Genomic DNA, 21,606 nt, shown 5'->3' with positions numbered 1-21,606 from the left:
TGCCACATCCAGCCGTGAATGGTGGTGGGCAATTAAACAACTAACAGGAGGAGAGTGTCCACAAATATCTCCATCCTCAATGATGGGGGAGCCCAGAACATCAGTGCAAAAGACAAAGCTGAAGCATTTGCATCCAGCTTCAGCCAAAAGTGCTGAGTGGATGACCCATCTCGGCCTTCTCCTGAAGTCCCCAGCATCACAGATGCCAGTCTTCAGCCAGTTCAATTCACTCCACATGATATCAAGAAACAGCTGAAGGCACTGGATACTGCAAAGCCTATGGGCCCTGACAACATTCTGGAAATAGTACTCAAGACCTGTGCTCCAGAACTTGCCGCGCCCCTAGCCAAGCTGTTCCAGTACAGCTACAACACTGGCATCTACCCGGCAATGTGGAAAATTGTCCGGGTATGCCCTATGCACAAAAAGCAGGACAAGTCCAACCCGGCCAATTACCACCCCGTCAGACTACTCTCAATCATCAGTAAAGTGATGGAAGGTGTAATTGACAGTACTATCAAGCAGCATTTGCTTAGCAATAACCTGCTCAGTGACTCTCAGTTTGGGTTATGCCAGGGCCACTCACCTCCTGACCTCATTATAGCCTTATAGTCAAATATGGACAAAAGAGCTGAACTCAAGAGGTGAGGTGAGAGTGACTGCCCTTGACATCAAGGCAGCACTTGACTGGGTATGGCATCAAGGATTCCTAGCAAAACTGGAGTCAATAGGAACCAGGGGAAAACTCTTCGCTGGTTGGAGTCATACCTAGCACAAAGGAACATGGTTGTGGTTGTTGGAGGTCAATCATCTGAGCTCCAGGACATCACTGCAGGAGTTCCTCAGGGTAGTGTCCTAGGCCCAACCATCTTCAGCTGCTTCATCAATGACATTCCTTCAATTATAAGGTTGGAAGTGGGGATGTTCGCTGATGATTGCACAATGTTCAGTACCATTCGCCACTCCTCAGGTACTGAAATAGTCTGTATAGAAATGCAGCAAGACCTGGACAATATTCAGGCTTGGACTGATAAGTGGCAAGTAACATTTGCACCACACAAGTACCAGGCAATGACCATCTCAAACATGAAAGAATCTAACCATCTCCCCTTGGCATTTAATGACATTATGATCACTGAATCCCCCACTGTCAACATCCTGGGGATTACCATTGATCAGAGTAGCCATATAAACACCGTGGCTACAAGAGCAGGCCAGAGGCTAGGAATCCTGCGGTGAGTAACTCATCTCCTGACTCCCCAAAACCTGTCCACCATCTACAAGGCGCATGTCAGGAGTGTGATGGAATACTCTCCACTTGCCTGGATGGGTGCAGCTCCAACAATACTAAAGAAGCTGAACACCATCCAGGACAAAGCAACCCGCTTGATTGGCACCCCATTCACCACCTTCAAAATTCACTCCCTTCACCATGAATGCACAGTGGCAGCATTATGTGCCATCTACAAGATGCACTGCAGCAACTCACCAAGGCTCCTTCGACAGCACCTTCCAAACCCGCGACCTCCACCACCTAGAAGGACAAGGACAGTAGATGCACGGGAGCACCACCACCTGCAAGTTCCTCTCCAAGCCCCACACACATCCTGATTTGGAACTATATCGCCGTTCCTTCACTGTCACTGGATCAAAATCCTGGAACTCTCTTCCTAACAGCACTGTTGGGGTACCTACACCCCAGGACTGCAGCGGTCCAAGAAGGCAGCTCACCACCACCTTCTCAAGGGCAATTAAGGATGGGTATTAAATGTTGGCCTAGCCAACGACGCCCACATCCCATGAACAAATAAAAAAATCTGACGAACTATAATCAATGCCATAGGAGACCAACTAATATTTCATTCTTTAATTAAAAATATTTTCAATTGCAAACACAACATACAATTTGGATGCAATTAGCATTGCAGCTAAACTACACTTTTAGGTTGATGTGAAGCCACACATAGATGCAATAAATAGCACTCAAGTGCCAGGTGTCTGGTCTGACACTGATACTCAAGTGCAATACAGCCAAGCTGTGTCATGCCCCATCCAAGATGCCATCCCACACTGCTTCCAGTTCACACCAGCTCCAGTATAATTCCAATCTCGTGCAAAGTTACATTTTAAAGGCACCTAGATGGTCTATTGAACCTCCTGAAAACTTTGTGCTTGATGTAGTATCATATTAATAGAAAAAATATTCATGGCTGTATTCCAGTGACTTCAAATATTAGTTCTTTGGAGAGTGGAGCTCTGTATACCTCAAAGCACACATGCACAATGTTCTGTTGTTGCAACACCTTGATGTAATCACACAAAAGTCAGTCTGCAGTATGACTCTAGTCTTCCAGCTGAATGTCATAACCTGACATCAGAAGCTGTAGTATAACTTTAGCCAAAGAAACATAAGATTGCAAAGTCTCCTTTTCATCTCTTAAACACTGCCATAAACCTTCTTACTGAAATTATTCATTTGTATTATGGTCTGTGCTCAGGTCACCTGTAATCCTTTGAGAAGTCCAGTAGCACTTTCACATCAAACCCCTGAATAAAGTATATACTTGAAGAAATCTACTTATCTTCTGGGTTTACTCATTATTTTCTCTAATGACATTAGCAAGCATGATTGGTGTTCAGTAAAACAAATGAACTGAGATTTCTAAAGGGTGATCACAAATTGCAATATTCTAAAAGAAAATGGAGGAAACAAGATTAAGGCAATGGACTTTATGAAGATTGGCTGGCAAAAGAGTTCTATCATTGTCCTTTAGCTTGTAAGACATGAATTCTCATCTTTTCTACACAATAAAAATTAAAATTTCTTTCAATCGCTTTACATTTTTCTGTACATTTAACTTTAACTGAACCTATAAGAACCAGCACAAGCATGATGGGCTAAATGATCCCCATCTGTGTTGTAAATTCTATAACTCTGTGAAATGATTTAGCCAATCTCAGTTGAACTCTCATACTCAGAGAAAAGCTCATGCTCAAAGAAACCACAAAACCAGGAAACTGACATTTCACGCTCATGCAGTGAGCAGTGTTCTTCTGAGTCAAACTTCAGATTTATCACCACTGTAGTCTACAGGAAGTTTTGCATTGCAGCTGCCTCTAACAGTTTTTTTAATAAAAAAATGTTATCACTATATAGAAAGTTTTAAATTGTTTTATTTGTAGTGTCCAGTCTCACCTTAAGAATCACAAGTGCAAAAATTTCTAGAGCCAATGTCGAATTCTCTAAGATCACTTTGTCAAGGTGTATAAAAGAATTATTTATTTTTATCGTATTTTTCCTCTGTTTTTCTTGACTTCTATTGTCCTGTCCCAGCATTGTTTTTCAGAAGAAACTATTACATAAGAACATAAAAGCATGAGAAATAGGAGCAGCAGTCGACCATACAGCCCCTTGAGTCTGCTCTGCCACTTAATTAGATCCTGGCTGATCATTGACCTCAACTCCACTTTCCTGCACTATCCCCATATCCCTTGATTCCCTTAGTACCCACAAATCTATTGATCTCAGTCATAAATATACTCAGTGACTGAGCATCCACAGCCCTCTGTGGTAGAGTATTCCAATAATTCACTCCTCATCTCTGCCTGAAATTGCCCACCCCTTATCCTGTCAAGCCCTCTCAGAATCTTACATCTTTCACCTCTTATTCTTCTAAACTCATAGAAACATAGAAACATAGAAAATAGGAGCAGGACTAGGCCATTCGGCCCTTCGAGCCTGCTCCGCCATTCATTCTGATCATGGCTGATCATCCAACTCAGTGACCTGTTCCCTCTTTCTCTCCATATCCTTTGATCACTTTTGCCCCAAGAGCTATATCTAACTCCTTCTTGAAAACATACAATGTTTTGGCCTCAACTGCTTTCTGTGGTAGTGAATTCCACAGGCTCACCACTCTCAATTAGATTTAATTTAAAATTGCATTTATTCATGCACCTCCAACTTTTCTTAATCCTCTCATTTTTTGTGTTCTCTCCCATATCCTTTCCCCTTTCACTTAGCCCCTACCCCTATACCAGTTATCAATCCTCCATTCCTCGTTTAAGAGGGTGAGTTGACACCTTACTTCCAAACTGCTGCTAATTTCATTCTATAAGCATTCCCAAAGAGGCATTTAAGGGAATTTCTCTCTGATTTCCCACAATCTCTGGTTAGGTTCCTTCCTTTTGAAGTCTGGTTGAGTTGAAAATCTCACCATGAAAAAAGCAGTAACTATACCCTATCATTCCACAGCACAGTCAGTTGATGCACAAGTGTGGATTGCCTTTATATATTTTAATATGATAAATTACTGAACTCCATCATGATCCGCCCTTCCCATTATACTCTCAGCAGTGACAGATTGCAACGAAATTAATAACATTATCTACTGGAGCAGTCAATCTTTGAATAGCCTCAAGTGAATTATAAAATATCCTGCAATTGTGAACAACGTAATTTGACTGATTCATGAGATGTTTTAAAAGGGGAGTTTCCTCTTTATGTTTCAAATCAGAATATAACAAATTTAGCGAATCTTTTTTAGGTGTATACTTTCAATAACTGAAAAATAGGAAAAGTTATCAGGCAAAATTCAGGGCAAATAGTTATTTAGACAATTGTTCTATTTGCATATGTTATATACAATAAAGAAGTACCATTGCAGCAGATTCTTTTCCTGATTTTTTTCCTGCACTACTTGTTGTTGCCACTAGTTAAAATTATGTTAGCAGAATTGTACTGAAAAATTTTATTAGTGTCAGGTTTAAAATACAGCTAGATTTGTCACAACATGTAGCCACTGTGAGTTGTAATAAATGCAAACAATCTTTTACAAGTCTGTTCCCTGCTGTTTATCTGACTGAATTCAACAAGTTCAGGTAGTAGCCAGAATTCAGTAAGATTTACTTAGTGTCTAAAGTTAATAATGATAGTTTGATTTTTTCACCTATCCCCTTTCTCACTCTCAACATTGCTTTATTCTTTTTAACTTGCCTGAATATTCATATTCCATAGGAACATTGCACATATACCTGTTTGGGTAGTATCTCTCACTCTACATCTGTGCTGCTGAAGCTACCTTGATTGTTTTACCTTTTATTTCATTACTCCATCTGAATCTCTGTCTGAATAGATCTGTCTTCCCTTTCAATTCCTTTTAGTTCACTTTCTTTTCAATTGTTCTCTCTTTTTCTCTCCCATCTCTTTCTCTCTAGCAAAATATTATATTTCTCAACATAGTGTAATGTTGGAGAACAGCTGTACATGAGGACAGGGTATGCATTCACAGCAACCATTGCACATGTCTTAAATTCATTGTTGCTAATTAAGGCAAAGTCCTTCTATTAGAACCATAGATTTAAAAATAACTATTTCTGGGGTAGTCCCAGAAGCGTTTGTTCTAGATTTTTAGCATATAAAACTTCTAGTTTTAAATTAAATATTCTTTCACATTTCAGAATTTTCTGTATATCAGCATTGTTTCTTTTTTATCCATCTGATCTTTTTCTTTCACTATCTTCTTTTTCCCTTCTTTCTCACTTTATAAATTCTTCTTTCTATCCTCTCCCGACTGTGATTTTCTCCCTCAGTCAATATACTTTGTTTTACTCCTTCATTAACCGCATTGCTCATTCTGTCCTCTTTCCCTATGATGATTTTTTCTCACTCTATGCATTATTCTATCATTATCTGTCCCATCCTCTCCACACAAGTACACACTCTCTCTTGTTTTTCTTTTCTTGATATTTTGTGTGCATCTCTCTGATTCTGTCTCAAAGGCACAAATGCATCGTTGTATTGACACTCATTCGCTGGCACTTTTCCATCTCCACCAGTCTTCCCCAGTTAAATTGTAAAGCTTTGTTGGATGGAAAACTGAATAAACTCCTTGTCCCACTATGTCCTAGACTGAGACTTGAGGAAACCCAAACCAGAAAATGTAATGCACTGCTTCTTTAATAATTTAAACCTAGATGCTCAAGGTCATGAAATGCTATCAATAGCAAAAAGAAAGTAGTAGAATATTTGTATGATTAAAACATGAACTAACATGCCAAAAAGATTGAATCAGTCAATGGAAAATGTAATGGATTGCCACGAGGTACAGATCTGAAAGATATCATTTGAGAAATATATATATAATCCACAGCTTGCCCTAGATTGTTTAATGCAGTTCTCTAATTTTGGAACAGGATTTTTGCAGGACAATCTGGAATTTGACTTGCACGTTAGGGATATTGATTTGATCTTTGTTTTTTACTGATTCATTGCAGTAACATTTCAAGATTTTAAATTTTGGCAGATAATCTATTTCAATAGAAATAAATAGCCTGTGATGTGGGGAGAGTGTGATTTAATGTAGCCAGTAATTATTATACAATCAGTAATTATGGAGCCATTCATTTGGACAAATATATGTCGAAACAGTTCAGCCATTTTATCAGTAGTTCAGTAACTAAGATTGATATTTTTCATTACTCATCTTTTGATTAATAATCACCCACCCACTACCTCTGCCTGACTGACAGCCTTTTTCTAAGAAAACTGTTTTCCTGTGAGACACTCAGAATGGGCATCACATGCAGCATTGATTAGTTTGCAATTTTAGCTGAGCCTGATTCTAGCAGAAATGTTTCAACACCTACTCGAAAGGTGACACAATCAATCAGTGCAGCATTTATATTTACCAAATACTATTTATAACAATGCCTTAAGTACAATATGAGATTATTTCCAAAGTTGTGGACTATTTTTGTGCACAACATCTAAACCCAGTGTAGTATTGATTTCTGTTTAGCTGACTATGCACAGTCCACTTGTCCCATATGTAAACATAAGTATAAGCACAGTGCTGATAGTCCTGATATGTAATGCTTTGCTGCTCTAATTTGTTCCTAACTTAGTCACAGGTATATGTAATCTTTTGGTTGCTCAGTATTTTTCAGGATTATACACTATGCCACTCATAATCCTATTTTAAACTTGATTTACAGCATTTCAAATGAATAACATTGGTGATTTTAAAAGTCACTATCTCCTCCTCCATGAAAAAATGTTTTGTTTGCAGATAAACATTCAAAAGCCTTGCCACATTTTCACCACAGCAATGTCATGTGGCACAATGATTCATTTAAATGTGATTTATGTACAACCTTATATCCAATCCAAGAACAGCTTGACAGTAACAGTTTTGATGAAGATCATGGCCCTTTAGATTGTATTTCTCATCAAATATGTATCCTGCTCTTTCAGAAAGGAGCTACATAAACATTTGGGTGGAACAGGATTGAAAACTACAGGGATTAGGCATAAACTGGCGTGGTAAAATACTCCATGAAATTGTTACTGGAAAAGGGAAGGAGGGAATGCTGTGAGGAGGACGTCTGAGCAACATGAATGGATGAATATTCTGGAGTTTATTCGATTACCTTTGGGGATCAGCTACTGTTAATTTTTCTTCCGCAGATTAAATAGGAGAAGTGGATTCACATTGTAACTAGTCATGGAAGGAGGGAGCTCCTTTACACGAAGTGCCTCGCTGGTTCGCTGCTTTCTCTTCTCACACTCGCTCATAGGAAACGGGAGTGAGTTTGAATTATGGTGAATCGGTGTCTTTGCTGTTTACAGCCCTTCCTGAACATTGGGCATTTACATTATTTGCAGCGCCAGTGTGGCATCTATCCATTCTAATGGGCATCTCACACTCTGGATGGGTCCTTCACTGTTAATAGTAGTGACAAAAATGTTTGCCCACAAAATAAAGACACGAATACAGCATTTTGTTATCCAGTCAAGTGTTTTCACTTGAATTAACATCTGGGATCCTGGTTGGGTGAGAAAGGTTGCCGAGGATTTGAGTTAGCGGACATCCTCTCCGAAAGGTCTTTCATTTAATTTGCTTCTGTACTTTATGCAACATCGATTATAGTCTTTTTTTAGAACAGGTATTACTCCAGCAGTAAAAGTGAGATCCGATAACTAAGAATTAACATTAGGAATTCTGAATGCCAGTCACTACAATCGGCTAAACGCGAATCTCTTGTCGGGCCAGCGCCTTCCTCCTCTCTGGCTTTTAAGGGATTTCTCTTCGACAAACATTAATAGACCCTCAGATTAAAATATCTACAAACCACCTGCGATACTTTTGTTTAGTCACAGCACAGTCATGTCAACATTTAAACATGATGCATTTCAAAGAATGTATTTTGTGCGACAAGAAAACCTCAAAACGGAACAAGGAGCGCACTATGTGCGGCGGCAGCGGTGTGCAGGAGCACTCAACCACGCTGCAATGTTCCCGGACAGGAGCGGCTGTCAGCTCAGTGTCTAACCCAGCCTCAGGTCTGTGTGACTCGGGCTCAGCTGAACCTTGGAAACGGCGGAGGGGAAGCTCAGTAATGACCTCCCCCGATTGTTTGACACCCCAAGTAAAGCAGTTGCTGAGATGCCCCCATATTTCAAGCCAGCTCCGGCCAAACACCGGTTAAGCTATTAATATTGCTGAAACGCCTGCTGTAATGGTCGAAGTTTTCATCCGGTCCTATTCGTGCTCACACATCGATAAGCGTCGGGAGCAAAGTAGCTTCGAAATGCGAATAACTTGAGTGAAAGTGTCAATACAAAAGCAAAATACTGCGGATGCTGGACTGCAACAAAAACAGAAAATTCTACAAATATTTATCAGAAAGGTCACAGACCTGAAATGTTAACTGTGCTCTCTCTCCACAGATACTGCCAGACCTGCTGAGTATTTCCAGCACTTACTGTTTTTGTGTTTGAGTGAAAGTGTTGATGTGTTTTTATATTCAGAAAGAGATTAAGTAACCCGGAAAAACCGAAATAAACGTTAGAGGAGCAACAATCCCTTTAAATCTATTACTATTCATCACAGCAAGCGAGAGATCTCGGGACTGAAGATCAGAAACATTGGGGGAAGAGAGCCGAAGGAGACACCGGAGGATTAGGACCCGACAAGAGTGTGGAGGGACTGTGTGCAGGGAGAGGGAGTGGAGGGAGAGAGTGGAGGGTCTAAGTGTGCAGGGAGAGAGTCGAGAGGGAGAGAGTGTGGGAGGATAGTGTGGCACAACAGACTGTGGAGGGAGAGTGTGTGGAGGGATGGATAGATGTGGAAGGATGTAGGTGGAGGGACAAGGTATGGAGGAATGGAGTGTGACAGGTGAAAGTGTGTAGTGACGGAATGTGGAGGGAGACAGAGCGAATGAAGAGAGTGCAGAGGGAGATAGTGTGGAGGATGAGACTGGAAGGATAGAGTGTGAAGGGAGAGAGTGTGGAGGGAGAGCATGTGGAGGGAGGGGGAGTAGATGGCGAATGTGTGAAGGAAGAGAGTGAGGAGTGACAGAGAGTGGAGGGAGAGAGAGGAGGACGAGTTTGTGTCAGAGAGTGTGTGAATGGAAAGGGTGGAAGGAGGGAGTCAGAACAGAGAGAGCATGGAGGGAGAGAGTGTGGAGGGACAGAGTGTGGAGGGAGAGAGGGTGCAGGGAGAGTGGAGGGAGAGAGAGTGGATTGACAGAATGTGGAGGGAGAGAGAGTGGAGGGAAAGATAATGGAGGGAGTGAATGAAGAGGGTATGAGTGTGGAGGGTGTGGGTATGGTGGAATGGATTGTGGATGGATATAATATGGACAGACTGAGTGTGGATAGAGTGTGGAGGAAGTGAATGAGGGGGGAGAGAGTGTGGAGTAACTGAGTGTGGAGGGAATAGGTGTGGAGGCATTGAGAGAGTGAGACAGTGTGGAGTGGCAATGTGTGGAGGGAGTGGAGGAGTGATGTGGAGGTTTATAGTGTGGAGGGAGAGAATGAGAAGGGTTGACGTGAAGGGCCTGGGTATGGAGGCAGAAGTATATGAATGGAGGGAGAGAGTGTGTAGGCAGGGAGAGAGTGTGGAGGGGAGAGAGTGTGGGGGGGAGAGTGTGGTAGGGGACAGTGTGGTAGGGGAGAGTGTGGTAGGGGAGAGTGTGGAGGGGAGAGGGTGGAGGGGAGAGTGTGCAGGGGAGAGAGTGTGCAGGGGAGAGAGTGTGCAGGGGAGAGTGTGGAGGGGAGAGTGTGGAGGAGCAAATATGGAGGGGTGAGCATTGAGGGGAGAGAGTGTGGAGGGGAGAATGTGGAGTGGGAGAGTGTTGAGCCAGAGAATGTGCAGGGGAGAGTATGGAGGGGAGACAATGTGGAGGGGGAGAGTGTGGTGGGAGAGAGTGTGGAGGGGAGATTGTGGAGGGGAGATTGTGGAGGGGAGACAGTGTGGAGGGGGTGAGCGTGGAGGGGAGAGTGTGGAGGGGAGAGAGTGTGGAGGGGGAGAGTGTTGGGGGGAGCTTGTGAAGGGGAGAGTGTGGAGGGGTAGAGTGTGGTGGGAGAGAGTGTGGAGGGGAGAGTGTGGGGTGAGGAGAGAGTGTGGAAGAGAGAATGTGGAGGGGATGGTGTTGAGAGGAGAGACTGTGGAGGGGAGAGTGTGAGGGGGGAGAGTGGGGAGGGGAGACAGTATGGAGGGGGAGAGTGTGGAGGAGAGAGTGTGGAGGGGACAGTGTAGAGGGGCGAGTGTGAGGAGGAGAGAGTGTGGAAGGGAGAGAGTGGAGGGGAGAGGGAGGAGGGGAGAGAGTGCGGAGGGGAAGTGTGGAGGAGAGTGTGTGGAGGGGAGAGTGCGGAGGGGAGAGAGTGCACAAGGGAGAGTGTGGAGGGGGAGAGTGTGGTGGGGGAGAGTGGGGAGGGGGAGAGACTGGTGGGCGAGAGTGTGGAGGGGGAGAGTGGGGTAGGGGAGAGGGTGGAGGGAGAGAGTGTGGAGGGGGAGACTATGGAGGAGAGAGTGTGGAGGGGACAGTGTAGAGGGGAGAGTGTGCGGGGAGGAGAGAGTGTGGAAGGGAGAGTGTGGAGGGGAGAGTGAGGAGGGAGGGGGTGTGGAGGGGAAAGTGTGGAGGAGAGAGTGTGGAGGGGAGAGTAGGGTAGGGGAGAGGGTGGAGGGAGAGAGTGTGGAGGGGAGACAGTGGTGGAAGAGAGTGTGGAGGGGAGACAGTGTGGAGAGGAGGAGAGTGTGGAGGGGGAGAGTCTGGAGGGGAGACAGTGTGCAGGGTGAGAGTGTGGATTGGGAGAGTGATGAGCCGGAGAATGTGGAGGGGAGAGTATGGAGGGGAGACAATGTGGAGGGGGACAGTGTGGTGGGAGAGAGTGCGGAGGGGCAGAGTGTGGAGGGCGAGAGTGTGGTGGGGAGACAGTGTAGAGGGGGAGCGAGTGTGGGGGGGGGAGAGTGTGGAGTGGAGAATGGGGAGGGGATACAATGTGGAGGGGGAGAGTGTGGAGGGGAGAGAATGTGGAGGGGAGTGAGTGTAGAGGGGGAGAGGGTGGAGGGGAGATTGTGGAGGGAAGAGAGTGTGGAGTGGGAGAGTGTGGAGGAGAGTGTGTGAAGGGGAGAATGTAGAGGGGACACAGTTTGGAGGGGGAGAGTGTGGTGGGAGAGAGCGTGGAGGGGGAGAGTGTGGTGGGATTGAGTGGGGAGGGGAGAGGGTGGAGGGAGAGAGTGTGGAGGGAGAGAGGGTGGAGAGGCCAAGAATGGAGGGAGAGAGAGTGGATTGATGGAATGTGGAGGGAGAGAAAATGGAGGGAGAGAATGGAGGGAGTGAGTTTAGAGGGTATGAGTATGGAGGGTGTGGGTGTGGTGGAGTGGATTGTGGACAGATATAATGTGGACAGACCGAGTGTGGATAGATAGAGTGTGGAGGAAGTGAATGAGGAGGGAGAGAGTGTGGAGTGACACAATGTGGAGTAACTGAGTGTGGATGTAATGGGTGTGGAGGTATTGAGAGAGTGAAAGAGTCTGGAGTGACAATATGTGGAGGGACTGGAGGAGTGGTGTGGAGTTTTATAGTGTGGAGGGAGAGAATGAGAAGGGATGGCGTGAAGGGCCTGAGTATGGAGGCAGATGTATATGAATGGAGGGGGAGAGTGTGTAGGCAGGGAGCGAGTGTGGAGGGGGAGAGTGTGCAGGGGAGAGGGTGGAGGGGCAGTGTGTGGAGGGGAGTGGGTGGAGGGGGAGAGTGTGGAGGAGAGAGTGTGGAGTGGGGTGTGGGGAGGGGGAGTCTGAATGGGGATATTGTGGAGGGGAGAATGTGGTGGAGGAGAGTGTGGAGGGAAGAGAGAGTGGAGGGGGAGAGAGTGGAGGGGGAGAGTGTGGTGGGAGAAAGTGGGGAGGGGGAAGAGTGTGGCGGGGGAGAGTGTTGAGGGGAGACAGCGTGGAGGGGGAGAGTGTGCTCTGGATAGAGTGGAGGGGCTACAGTGTGGAGGGCGAGAGTGTGGAGGGGGGAGAATGGAGGAGGAGAGTGTGCTGGAGGGTGTGGAGGGGAGAGTGTGGAGGAGCAAGTATGGAGGGGTGAGAGTTGAGGGGATACAGTGTGGAGGGGAGAGTGCAGAGGGTAGAGAGTGTAGGGGCCGAGTGTGGAGGGGAGAGAGTGTGGAGGGGAGAGAGTGCGGAGGGGGAGAGTGTAGAGGGGAGATAGTGTGGAGGAGAGAGTGTGGAGGGGAGAGAGGGTGGAGGTGTAGAGTGTGAGGCGGAAACAATGTGGAGGGGGAGAGTGTGGAGGGGAGACAGTGTGGAGGGGGAGAGTATGGAAGGGGAGCCGGTGGAGGGGCGACAGTGTGCAGGGGAGACAGTGTCAAGGGGGAGTTTGGAAAGGGAGAATGTGGAGGCGAGAGAGTGTGAAGGGGAGACAGTGCAGCCGGAGAGTGCGGAAGGGAGAATGTGGAGGGGACATTGTGTGGAGGGGAAGATGTGGAGGAGGAGAGTGTGGAGCGAGAGAGGGTGGTGGGGGAGTGTGGAGGGGGAATGTGTTGTGGGAGAGAGTGTGGAGGGGTGAGAGTGTGCAGCCGAAGAGTGTGGAAGGGAGAATGTGGAGGGGAGACAGTGTGGAGAGGGAGATATGGAGGAGGAGAGTGTGGAGGGAGAGAGTGTGGTGGGGGTGAGTGTGGATGGGGAGAGTGTGGAGGGGGAAAGTGTTGTGGGAGAGAGTGTGGAGGGGAGAGTGTGAAAGGAGACAGTGTGGAGGGGAGGGTGTTTCAGGGAGTGATTGTGGAGGGATGAGTGTGGAGGGGAGGGTGTAGAAAGGAATCAGTGTGGAGGGGAGAGTGTGGATAGGAGACAGTGTGGAGGGGAGAGTGTGGAAAAGAGTCAGTGTGGAGGGGAGAAAGTGGAGGGGAGAGTGTGAGGAGAGAGAGAATGGAGGGGAGAGCGTGGCGAGGAGAGTGTGGAGGGGAGAATTTGGAGGGGGAATGTGTGGAAGGGTAAATGTGGAGGGGAGCGAATGTGGAGGGGGAGAGTGTGGAGGGGAGAGTGTGGGGAGAGAGAGTGTGGAAGGGAGAGTGTAGAGGGGAGAATTTGGAGGGGGAAAGTGTGGAAGGGTGAGTGTGTAGGGGAGTGAAGTGGAGGGGGAGACGGTGGAGGGGAGAGTGTGGTGAGAGAGAGAGTGGAGGGGAGAGTGTGGAGGGGAGAGTGTGTGGGCAGGGGAGAGTGTGGAGGGGAGAGTGTGGATAGGAGACAGTGTGGAGGGGAGTGAGTGGAGGGGAGAGTGTGGAAAAGAGTCAGTGTGGAGGGGTGTGTGTGGAGGGGAGAATGTGGAGGGTGAAAGGGTGGAAGGGCGAGTGTGGAGGGGAGCGAATGTGGAGGGAGAGAGTGTGGAGGGGAGAGTGTGGAGGGGAGAGTGTGGAGGGAGCATTGTAGTGGAGGGAGGGTTAGGATGGGTAGTTTCGGGATGCTGTGTAGGTGAGTGTGGAGGGAGTGTGGGGATGAGGGGTTTTTGGGGAAGTCGGAGGGGGGTAGTTGTCATCAGGGAGGATTTTCCGGTTTCTGGGAGTGATTGGAGGTGAATGCGGTAACAATTGAACCTTCTTTCACCTTGTCTTAGTAGATGATGTGGGAACCATTCCATCTTGGAGATGCGGAGGTCGATTCGGAAAGCTTTCAATTGCAGAAAGTAGGTAAATAAACAACAACAAAGCTTTATCCTTCCGCCGGAAACTTGTTGAATACTTGCGAGACATACAACCTGCCCACCGGGGGTCCGGTACTTTTACTCTGAATGCAAGCCAAATCCCTATAGCTTAAAGCAGAAACTTGATTGCTTGATAGATCCGCCTTCCTTTGATAGGATTTGAATAATTATAATTTAGCAAAAATAATCAGAAAATAAAATGCAGAATGAGCACAATTTAAAGTTTGCGTTTTTCAGTGCAACAGGTACTTTAGCGCCTGACGGGTAAAATTGATTCATCCTAATTACAGAAAGGAGCAATTTAATTAGGGGAAATATATCACGGGTTGTGAAAAATATATGAAAAGTCACAAACTATATTCTTTATCGAGTCTGAGACTTTTAAATCCTAAAACCTACATGCATTGACAGAGCTGGAAGTAAACAGCCAGTAATCCCTACCGTCAAACATTCATATCAAAATACTCTCATTGATGCTGGGAGGTGCCATGTCTCGTTCATATTCTGGTATGAAATGTTCTTATTCTGGAGGTCAGAATTAACTAGCAAAGAGATATAGTCTATAATTCACATTGTTTTGAGTAAATGAATTAATTCGACTCTATCGAGAACGTGGTGTTAAAATTATTGGACGATTGTCCGCATCCAGTCCTCGATTTTTGCCTGAATGTTTCCATGTCCAATAGAATGTATTGGGAATCAGGCAGTTAAAGGCAACAAATGATTGGTTTTAAAATGAATCCGAACCGTGTCTTGCTTAGGGGGAGGTTGGATCCAGTTTGCGGGTGACATTCCTACAGAGATTTCCCTCCATCTGTACCTGGTTTTAGATTTAAAGACTTAACAGGTAGGCAATGAACAGTAGTAATGAGAAATGAACTGACCTGATAGAGCGAGGTTCTTACCCGGCTCATTTTAGGACAACACAATCGTCAATAGAGCTGAAACTAATCTCGAAATGAGGTTTAGAAGTGATTTTACTTGTGTTATTTATCGGTCTGTCCGCACATTTGGCAGGATACGGTACTCACATTTCGGTGATGTTCTCCATCTCTGCTGTTGAAGACAGGACGGGGAAAGCCACGATGCCGGGTTCTGTGCAGGTGATCCTGGCACTGCTGCATTTGCAGGAAGAAGGACAGGCGAGAGCTAAGCTGCCAAATGCCACCAAGATCCCCAGCAAACAGAGTAGAGACTTCCTCAGCCTGTCGCACCAACACCTCGGGTACGAGGAGCCCATCCTCGGCTTGCCTCTCCTCCACACTCCAGATCGGATGTGATTTTCCAACAAAAATAGAAAAAAAACAAAGGTACAAATCCGTGTCTCACACGATCCCTACCAGCAGTGTTTTTTTTTTATTTTGAGAGAATCAAGGAATCTGGAATAATCCGTAGAATAAACAGACAGGGAGCAGTAGGAACTGTGCGCTCTCCCTCTCTGCGATCTTCAGCATATATAGATAAACAAGATTGTTAAACGGCGTGTCCAGTTTGTAAATCCCTGCCAAGCAGCTTTCTCTCTCTGTCTATATATATATATATATATATGTCTCAGAGGGGCGATCCGAATGTTGGAAATGGTACAGAGAGAAGAAGCTGCTGCCCCGTGGATCCGCATCCACTAGTTGAGGCTCCGGGAGAGAGGTGCAGTGAGTGTGTGGTCACTCAGCTCTGGAGCATCGTCCCTGCCGCAGTGGTCACTCACTCACTCAGTCCTTGCCACCAACTGCCCCCACCCCACCCCCCCACCCCAACTGCCTGATGCTGACGGGGCTCTGTGCGATCTTTAATTCTCTCCACCTCCCCGCCCCCCCCCCCCCCCCCCCCCACCCCTTCTCACCAAACTATTAGATTTTTTAACATCCAATTCGGGAAGCTGCTGTACATGACGTGTGGCTGACGCACGAAAAGGGATGAAGCGGAATTTTTTTTTGGCCAAAAAGAAAACTATAAAAGAGAGAAAAAAAAGTAAAGAAGCGGAGAAGCGATGAAATGTGTCAGACGTGAGGTTGTTGGCAATAAGACTGGAAATGTTACTGTCCACTCGGGCACCGCAGAAGCAACCCAAATCCCTTGCTCCAAAATCAGTTTTCGCTGCCTGGAGAGTATTGTGGGTGCTGAAATATCGTGAGCCATACGACCTGACAGACTGCATTATCTGTACTCCCGACTCTTCCATTATCCGGTTCTCACATACACCATCTAATAAATAATCGAGGTGTAGTATGTGAGGGATGTATGATCTGTAAAATATTCTAACCAAGTGTCTCCTGCTATAATTAATGTGTTTCGATTAGGAGTTTTGTTACAATAATATACCAAATCTCCCAAACCTGCTGATTGTTGGACGAGAAATCACACGCAACAAACATTGGGACTGGGTACCAGACAGTTCAAATCCGTCGAAGAAACCCAATTTCAAAGGTTTTCCCCCAAATTGAATTGTACTGCCTTTAAACCATTTGTACCTGTGAAGATGTTTATGTATATCTGTATGTGTATACATATCAGTCTGTGTATTAATTTTTGTACTGCAGCACTTGAGTCTGTCAGGGACATCACTATGTCCAATGCAGATAACAGGCAGTTAAATTGCAAAAGCTGCTAATATTACACGCAGATATTGAATTACAGCATCGGTCAAAATTGATACAAGCGTAATCGAATTTCCGCATTTAGCTCATTGACTTTTAAATGTTCTCTAATAAAAGAACATGTTTGAAAGGCCTTTGGGTTATTGCGAACCGTTGATTTCACAAAGAGCTCACGTCCTTGTACTACTCTTTGCAGCAACAGCTCTTCAACACTTTGATCTTTTTACATAGGAAATGCAGTGTAGCTGTGCATAAAATCTGCCGATTTTCATAACAGCTCATTGGGGAATCATAACAAGATTGCAAAACGTGTTGCCCCTCTCTGCCCCCTTCTTTCTCGAGTTGCCTCTATTAGTCTCTCCAGCACCTCCACCTCCCCCCACCAGACACACACGCGCAACTCCCAGTGAATTTTCCCGCAGTGATTTCGCACTTTGCAGCAATCCAACAAACAAGCTCTTTGCGAGTCCCACCGTCTAACGAGCTGGTCTGACACCTATTGGACATGGGAGCAACTACAGCTTCCAAAAATAAACTCCACCGCAGCCCTGACCGGCTGCTGTCTGCGGTAACGCACGTCTTTCTGTGCTTTCCCTCTGAACCCAACTGACAATTCCCTTAAGCTGTAAATTCTTAAACCAATTTTAAATATAGACCGACTAAAGATTGAAAATGTAAAAAAAAATGAACGGAAATAGCTCAGGACGGCAGCAGGAAAATTGAAAATGTAACAGTTTAACATTAAAAGCTGTGAAAAATAGTAACAGTTAAATAGCAATATTAATAATGGGGGTTAATAACAGTGACGAAAATCCCATAGATGTTATCTCTGGATCTGGAGAGGATCATCCCAGATGAAATAGAATGGTCAGGCAATGGTCACTTTGATTTATCCCCAGATTCTCTAATTCCCCCACAGTTGTCCCTTGCCATAAACACTAGTTTTCTCCAATAAACAAGGGATCACAGATAGGCGAGCTCTACAAACAAGCATTGCAAAAACCTGAAATGCTGGAAATACTCAGCAGGTCTGGCAGCATCTGTGGAAAGAGAAGCAGAGTTAACACTTCCGGTCAGTGACCCTTCTTCGGAACTGGCAAATATTAGAAATGTCAAAGGTTCTAAGCAAGTGAGGCGGAGGTGGGGCAAGAGATAACAAAGGAGGTATAGATTGGACAAGGCCACATAGCTGACCAAAAGGTCATGGAGCAAAGGCAAGCAATATGTTAATAGTGTGTTGAAAGACAAAGCATTAGTACAGATAGGGTGTTAATGGACTGAAGATTGAACAGCAGCAAGTACAAACATGAAATAAAAACAGTGGGTAAGCAAACTGGACAAACTAAGATGAAATGAAATAAACATAAAAAAAATTGTTAAAAATGTAAAAAAGAAAAAATAACTAAAAATAAAAGTAAAATGGGGGGCCTGTCATGCTCTGAAATTATTGAACTCAATGTTCAGTCCGGCAGGCTGTAGTGTGCCTAATCGGTAAATGAGATGCTGTTCCTCGAGCTTGCGTTGATGTTCACTGGAACACTGCAGCAAGCCCAGGATAGAGATGTGAGCATGAGAGCAGGGGGGAGTGTTGAAATGGCAAGCAACCGGAAGCTCAGGGTCCTGCTTGCGGACTGAGCGGAGGTGTTCCACAAAGCTGTCACCCAGTCTCCGTTTGGTCTCCCCAATGTAGAGGAGACCACATTGTGAGCAGCGAATACAGTATACTACATTGAAGGAAGTACAAGTAAATCGCTGCTTCACCTGAAAGGGGTGTTTGGGGCCTGGGAGGGGAAGGGGTGAGGAGAGAGAAGGTAAATGGGCAGGTATTACACCTCCTGGGAGGGGAAGGGGTGAGGGTAGAGGTGCGGGAAATGGGCTGGACACGGTTGAAGGCCCTGTCAACAACAGTGGGGGGGGGATCCTTGGTTGAGGAAAAAGGAGGTCATATCAGAAGCACCGTCATGGAAGGTAGCATCATCAGAGCAGAAGCGTCGGAGACGGAGAAACTGGGAGAATGGAATGGAGTCCTTACAGGTGGTAAGGTGTGAAGAAGTGTAGTCGAGGTAGCTGTGGGAGTCGGTGGGCTTATAATGGATATTAGTAGACAACCTATCCCCAGAGATGGAGACAGAGAAGTTGAGGAAGGGAAGGGAAGTGTCAGAGATGGACCATGTAAAGATGAGAGAAGGGTGGAAATTGGAAGCAATGTTGATAAAGTTTTCCAGTTCGGGGAGGGAGCAGGAAACGGCACCGATACAGTCATCAATGTACCGGAAAAAGAGTTGGGGGAGGGGGCCTGAGTAGGACTGAAACAAAGAATGATCGACATATCCCACAAAAAGACAGGCATAACTAGGACCCATGCGGGTCCCCATAGCAACACCTTTTACTTGAAGGAAGTGAGTGGAGTTGAAGGAGAAGTTGTTCAATGTGAGAACAAGTTCAGCCAGGCAGAGGAGGGTGGTGGTGGATGGGGACTGGTTATTTCAGATTTTACAGCATCCGCAGTATTTTGCTTTTATCATTGCAAAAACCTGTTGACTAGAGCAAAAAAAAAAATAGGCTTTTCTGAGACAACAGTTCAGTCGTGAGGACAATATTATGAGTAGAGAGACTGCTTTATAGGAAATTGATAAATTCATGGCAACATTGCCCAACTTTGCCACTGCCTCAGTTCACCTGTGCTGAAATCCTCATCTATACATTTGTTACCTTTATCGTGGGCTATTCCAATGCTCTTCCGCCTGGCCTCCCACCTTTTTGCACAAACTTGAGCTCATCCAAAACTCTGCTGCCTGTATCCTAAGTCCTAAGTCTTGTTCAGCCACCACATTGTTTGTAGAGCTCGCCTTTCTGTCATTCCTTGTCTATAGGAGAAAACTAGTGTTTATGGCAAGGGACAACTGTGGGGGAATTAGCTGAGAATCTGGGGATAAATCAAAGTGACCACTGACCTACATTGGTTCCCAGTGGAGCAAAACCTCAATTTTAAAATTCTTCACCTTGTTTTCATATCCCTCTATAGTTCTGTAACCTTTTGCATCCCTACAACCCTCAGAGATCTCTGCACTGCTCCAATTGTGACCTCTTGTTCATCTCCAATTTTAATTGCTCCACCATTGGCAGCCATGCCTTCAGCAACTGAGGCCCTATACTCTGGAATTCCCTCCCTAAACCTCTCTGCCTCTCTATCTCTCTCTCCACCTTTAAGACGCTCCTTAAAACCTATCTCTTTGACCAGGCTTTTGGTCATCTGTTCTAATATCTCCTGATGTGGCTCGGTGTGAAAATTCTTTTGGGGGGCTAATAGTCTGTGACGTTTGTTGGGATGTTTTACTTTGTTAAGAACATTATGTAAATGCAAGTTCTTGTTGTTGGGTAACCTAAATTCTTTGACAATAAAGTATTATTCAAATAAAGGTGTGCAGACTTGCCACATCTTACCCAAATTAAAAAATAGACAGCCATTTCACTAAAATGGAGAATCACTAGGACTGTTTCCAGTAAAATCTTAGGAAGATCCAAAAACATGTCCATCTGGCAGCTCTCAAAATGGCCTGCAAGTCCGTACTCTCTCTAGATGATTCAATGACTTGAAGCTCCTTTGTAGCTGAGTGTGAGCCAAACACAGAATTATCACTGGACCTGCAAGCACAAATTTAATACCTGATGGTATTTCACCCAGCAGGATGCTAAAGTCTAGTGTAGAGACAGACAGCCTTTCCAGGGACTCTCTGTAAATAAAGACCTAAACAGGCTGTCTGTGAAGGAAATTATGATAGGTATATTGGGTAAGGAGAAATTAAATCTGGCCCAGATCTCCTTGGCAAGAATGATTAATATTTTGTGAAAGTGCTTTTGATAATGAGAACCTGGGGATCTGAAGACTGGGAATGATGAGAATAGAACCTGCAAGAAGGCAGCTTTCGTTCTTAAACCTGCATTTTCTAGTGGGTGGATGGCAAGGGCATTTGTGCATACACCAGGCATAATTAAGCTGGCCACAGAAGTCAGAAGGCTTGCCATCATACTGTTCCTTGTACCAGCTGTCCCATGAACAGCAATGTGATAATGGCCAGATAAACTGTTTTGTGTGGTTGAGGGATAAATATTGGCCAGGAAGAACTGGGCTTTCTAGCTGGGAAAGTTGTGATAACAGAAAAACATCTTACTTTACTTATTATAAAATTCTGCACGTGTACTCCATTGGCTGTAATGTGTTTTGGGACACCCTGAGGTCATGAAAAGTCTTATATATATGCAAATCTTTCCTTATAGGGAATATTATGGTAAGTAAAGAAAGCAAGTCCATCTGTCATCTTTAAAAAAGAAACTGATGACCAGGATACATCATTATTACTTCCAGGTCAGAGAATGGATTATAAATAAATTGAACTATGCCAATCCTTTTTATTCGGTGTAGAGTATACAGCTTCCAAAACTAAGTTGGCTGGCCTTAATATTGTCTTTAATACTGTGTAACCAGCAATTTTGTGATCTTCCTTTCTGTCGAGTTCCTTTGTAAGAACGCAGAATTATCCTCAATCATCATTTATATCTCTTATATAATAAAAGCAAAATACTACGGATGCTGGAAATCTGAAATAAAAACAAGAAATGCTGGAATCACTCAGCAGGTCTGGCAGCATCTGTGGAAAGAGAAGCAGAGTTAACGTTTCGGGTCAGTGACCCTTCTTCGGAACTGACAAATATTAGAAAAGTCACAGATTATAAACAAGTGAGGTGGGGGTTGGGCAAGAGAGAACAAAGGAGAAGGTGCAGATTGGACCAGGCCACATAGCTGACCAAAAGGTCACGGTACAAAGGCAAACAATATGTTAATGGTGTGTTGAAAGACAAAGCATTAGTACAGATTAGGTGTGAATACACTGAATATTGAACAGCAGCAAGTGCAAACCTGAAGAAAAACAACCTGAAAAAAACAGTGGGTAAGCAAACTGAACAAACTAGGATGAAATGAAATAAATGCAAAAAAAGATTGTAAAAAATGTAAGAAGGAATG

General features: G+C 45.0%; 1 protein-coding gene across 1 annotated transcript in view; it reads right to left on the bottom strand.

The window, feature by feature from the left end:
- The window catches only part of ntrk2a (neurotrophic tyrosine kinase, receptor, type 2a), a 280,149-nt gene extending 264,413 nt beyond the window's left edge, over positions 1-15,736 (bottom strand). Inside the window, exon 1 of the mRNA XM_068030046.1 lies at positions 15,021-15,736. Coding sequence (XP_067886147.1) covers positions 15,021-15,229 — 209 coding nt within the window. The 5' untranslated portion in view covers positions 15,230-15,736. The remainder of the gene's footprint in view (positions 1-15,020) is intronic.
- Positions 15,737-21,606: the final 5,870 nt, after the last annotated feature.

Source organism: Heterodontus francisci, chromosome 4, assembly GCF_036365525.1.
Source record: "Heterodontus francisci isolate sHetFra1 chromosome 4, sHetFra1.hap1, whole genome shotgun sequence".
Taxonomy (NCBI): domain Eukaryota; kingdom Metazoa; phylum Chordata; class Chondrichthyes; order Heterodontiformes; family Heterodontidae; genus Heterodontus; species Heterodontus francisci.
The sequence above is the reverse complement of the archived record's forward strand: the minus strand, read 5'-3'. Positions and strand labels throughout refer to the sequence as shown.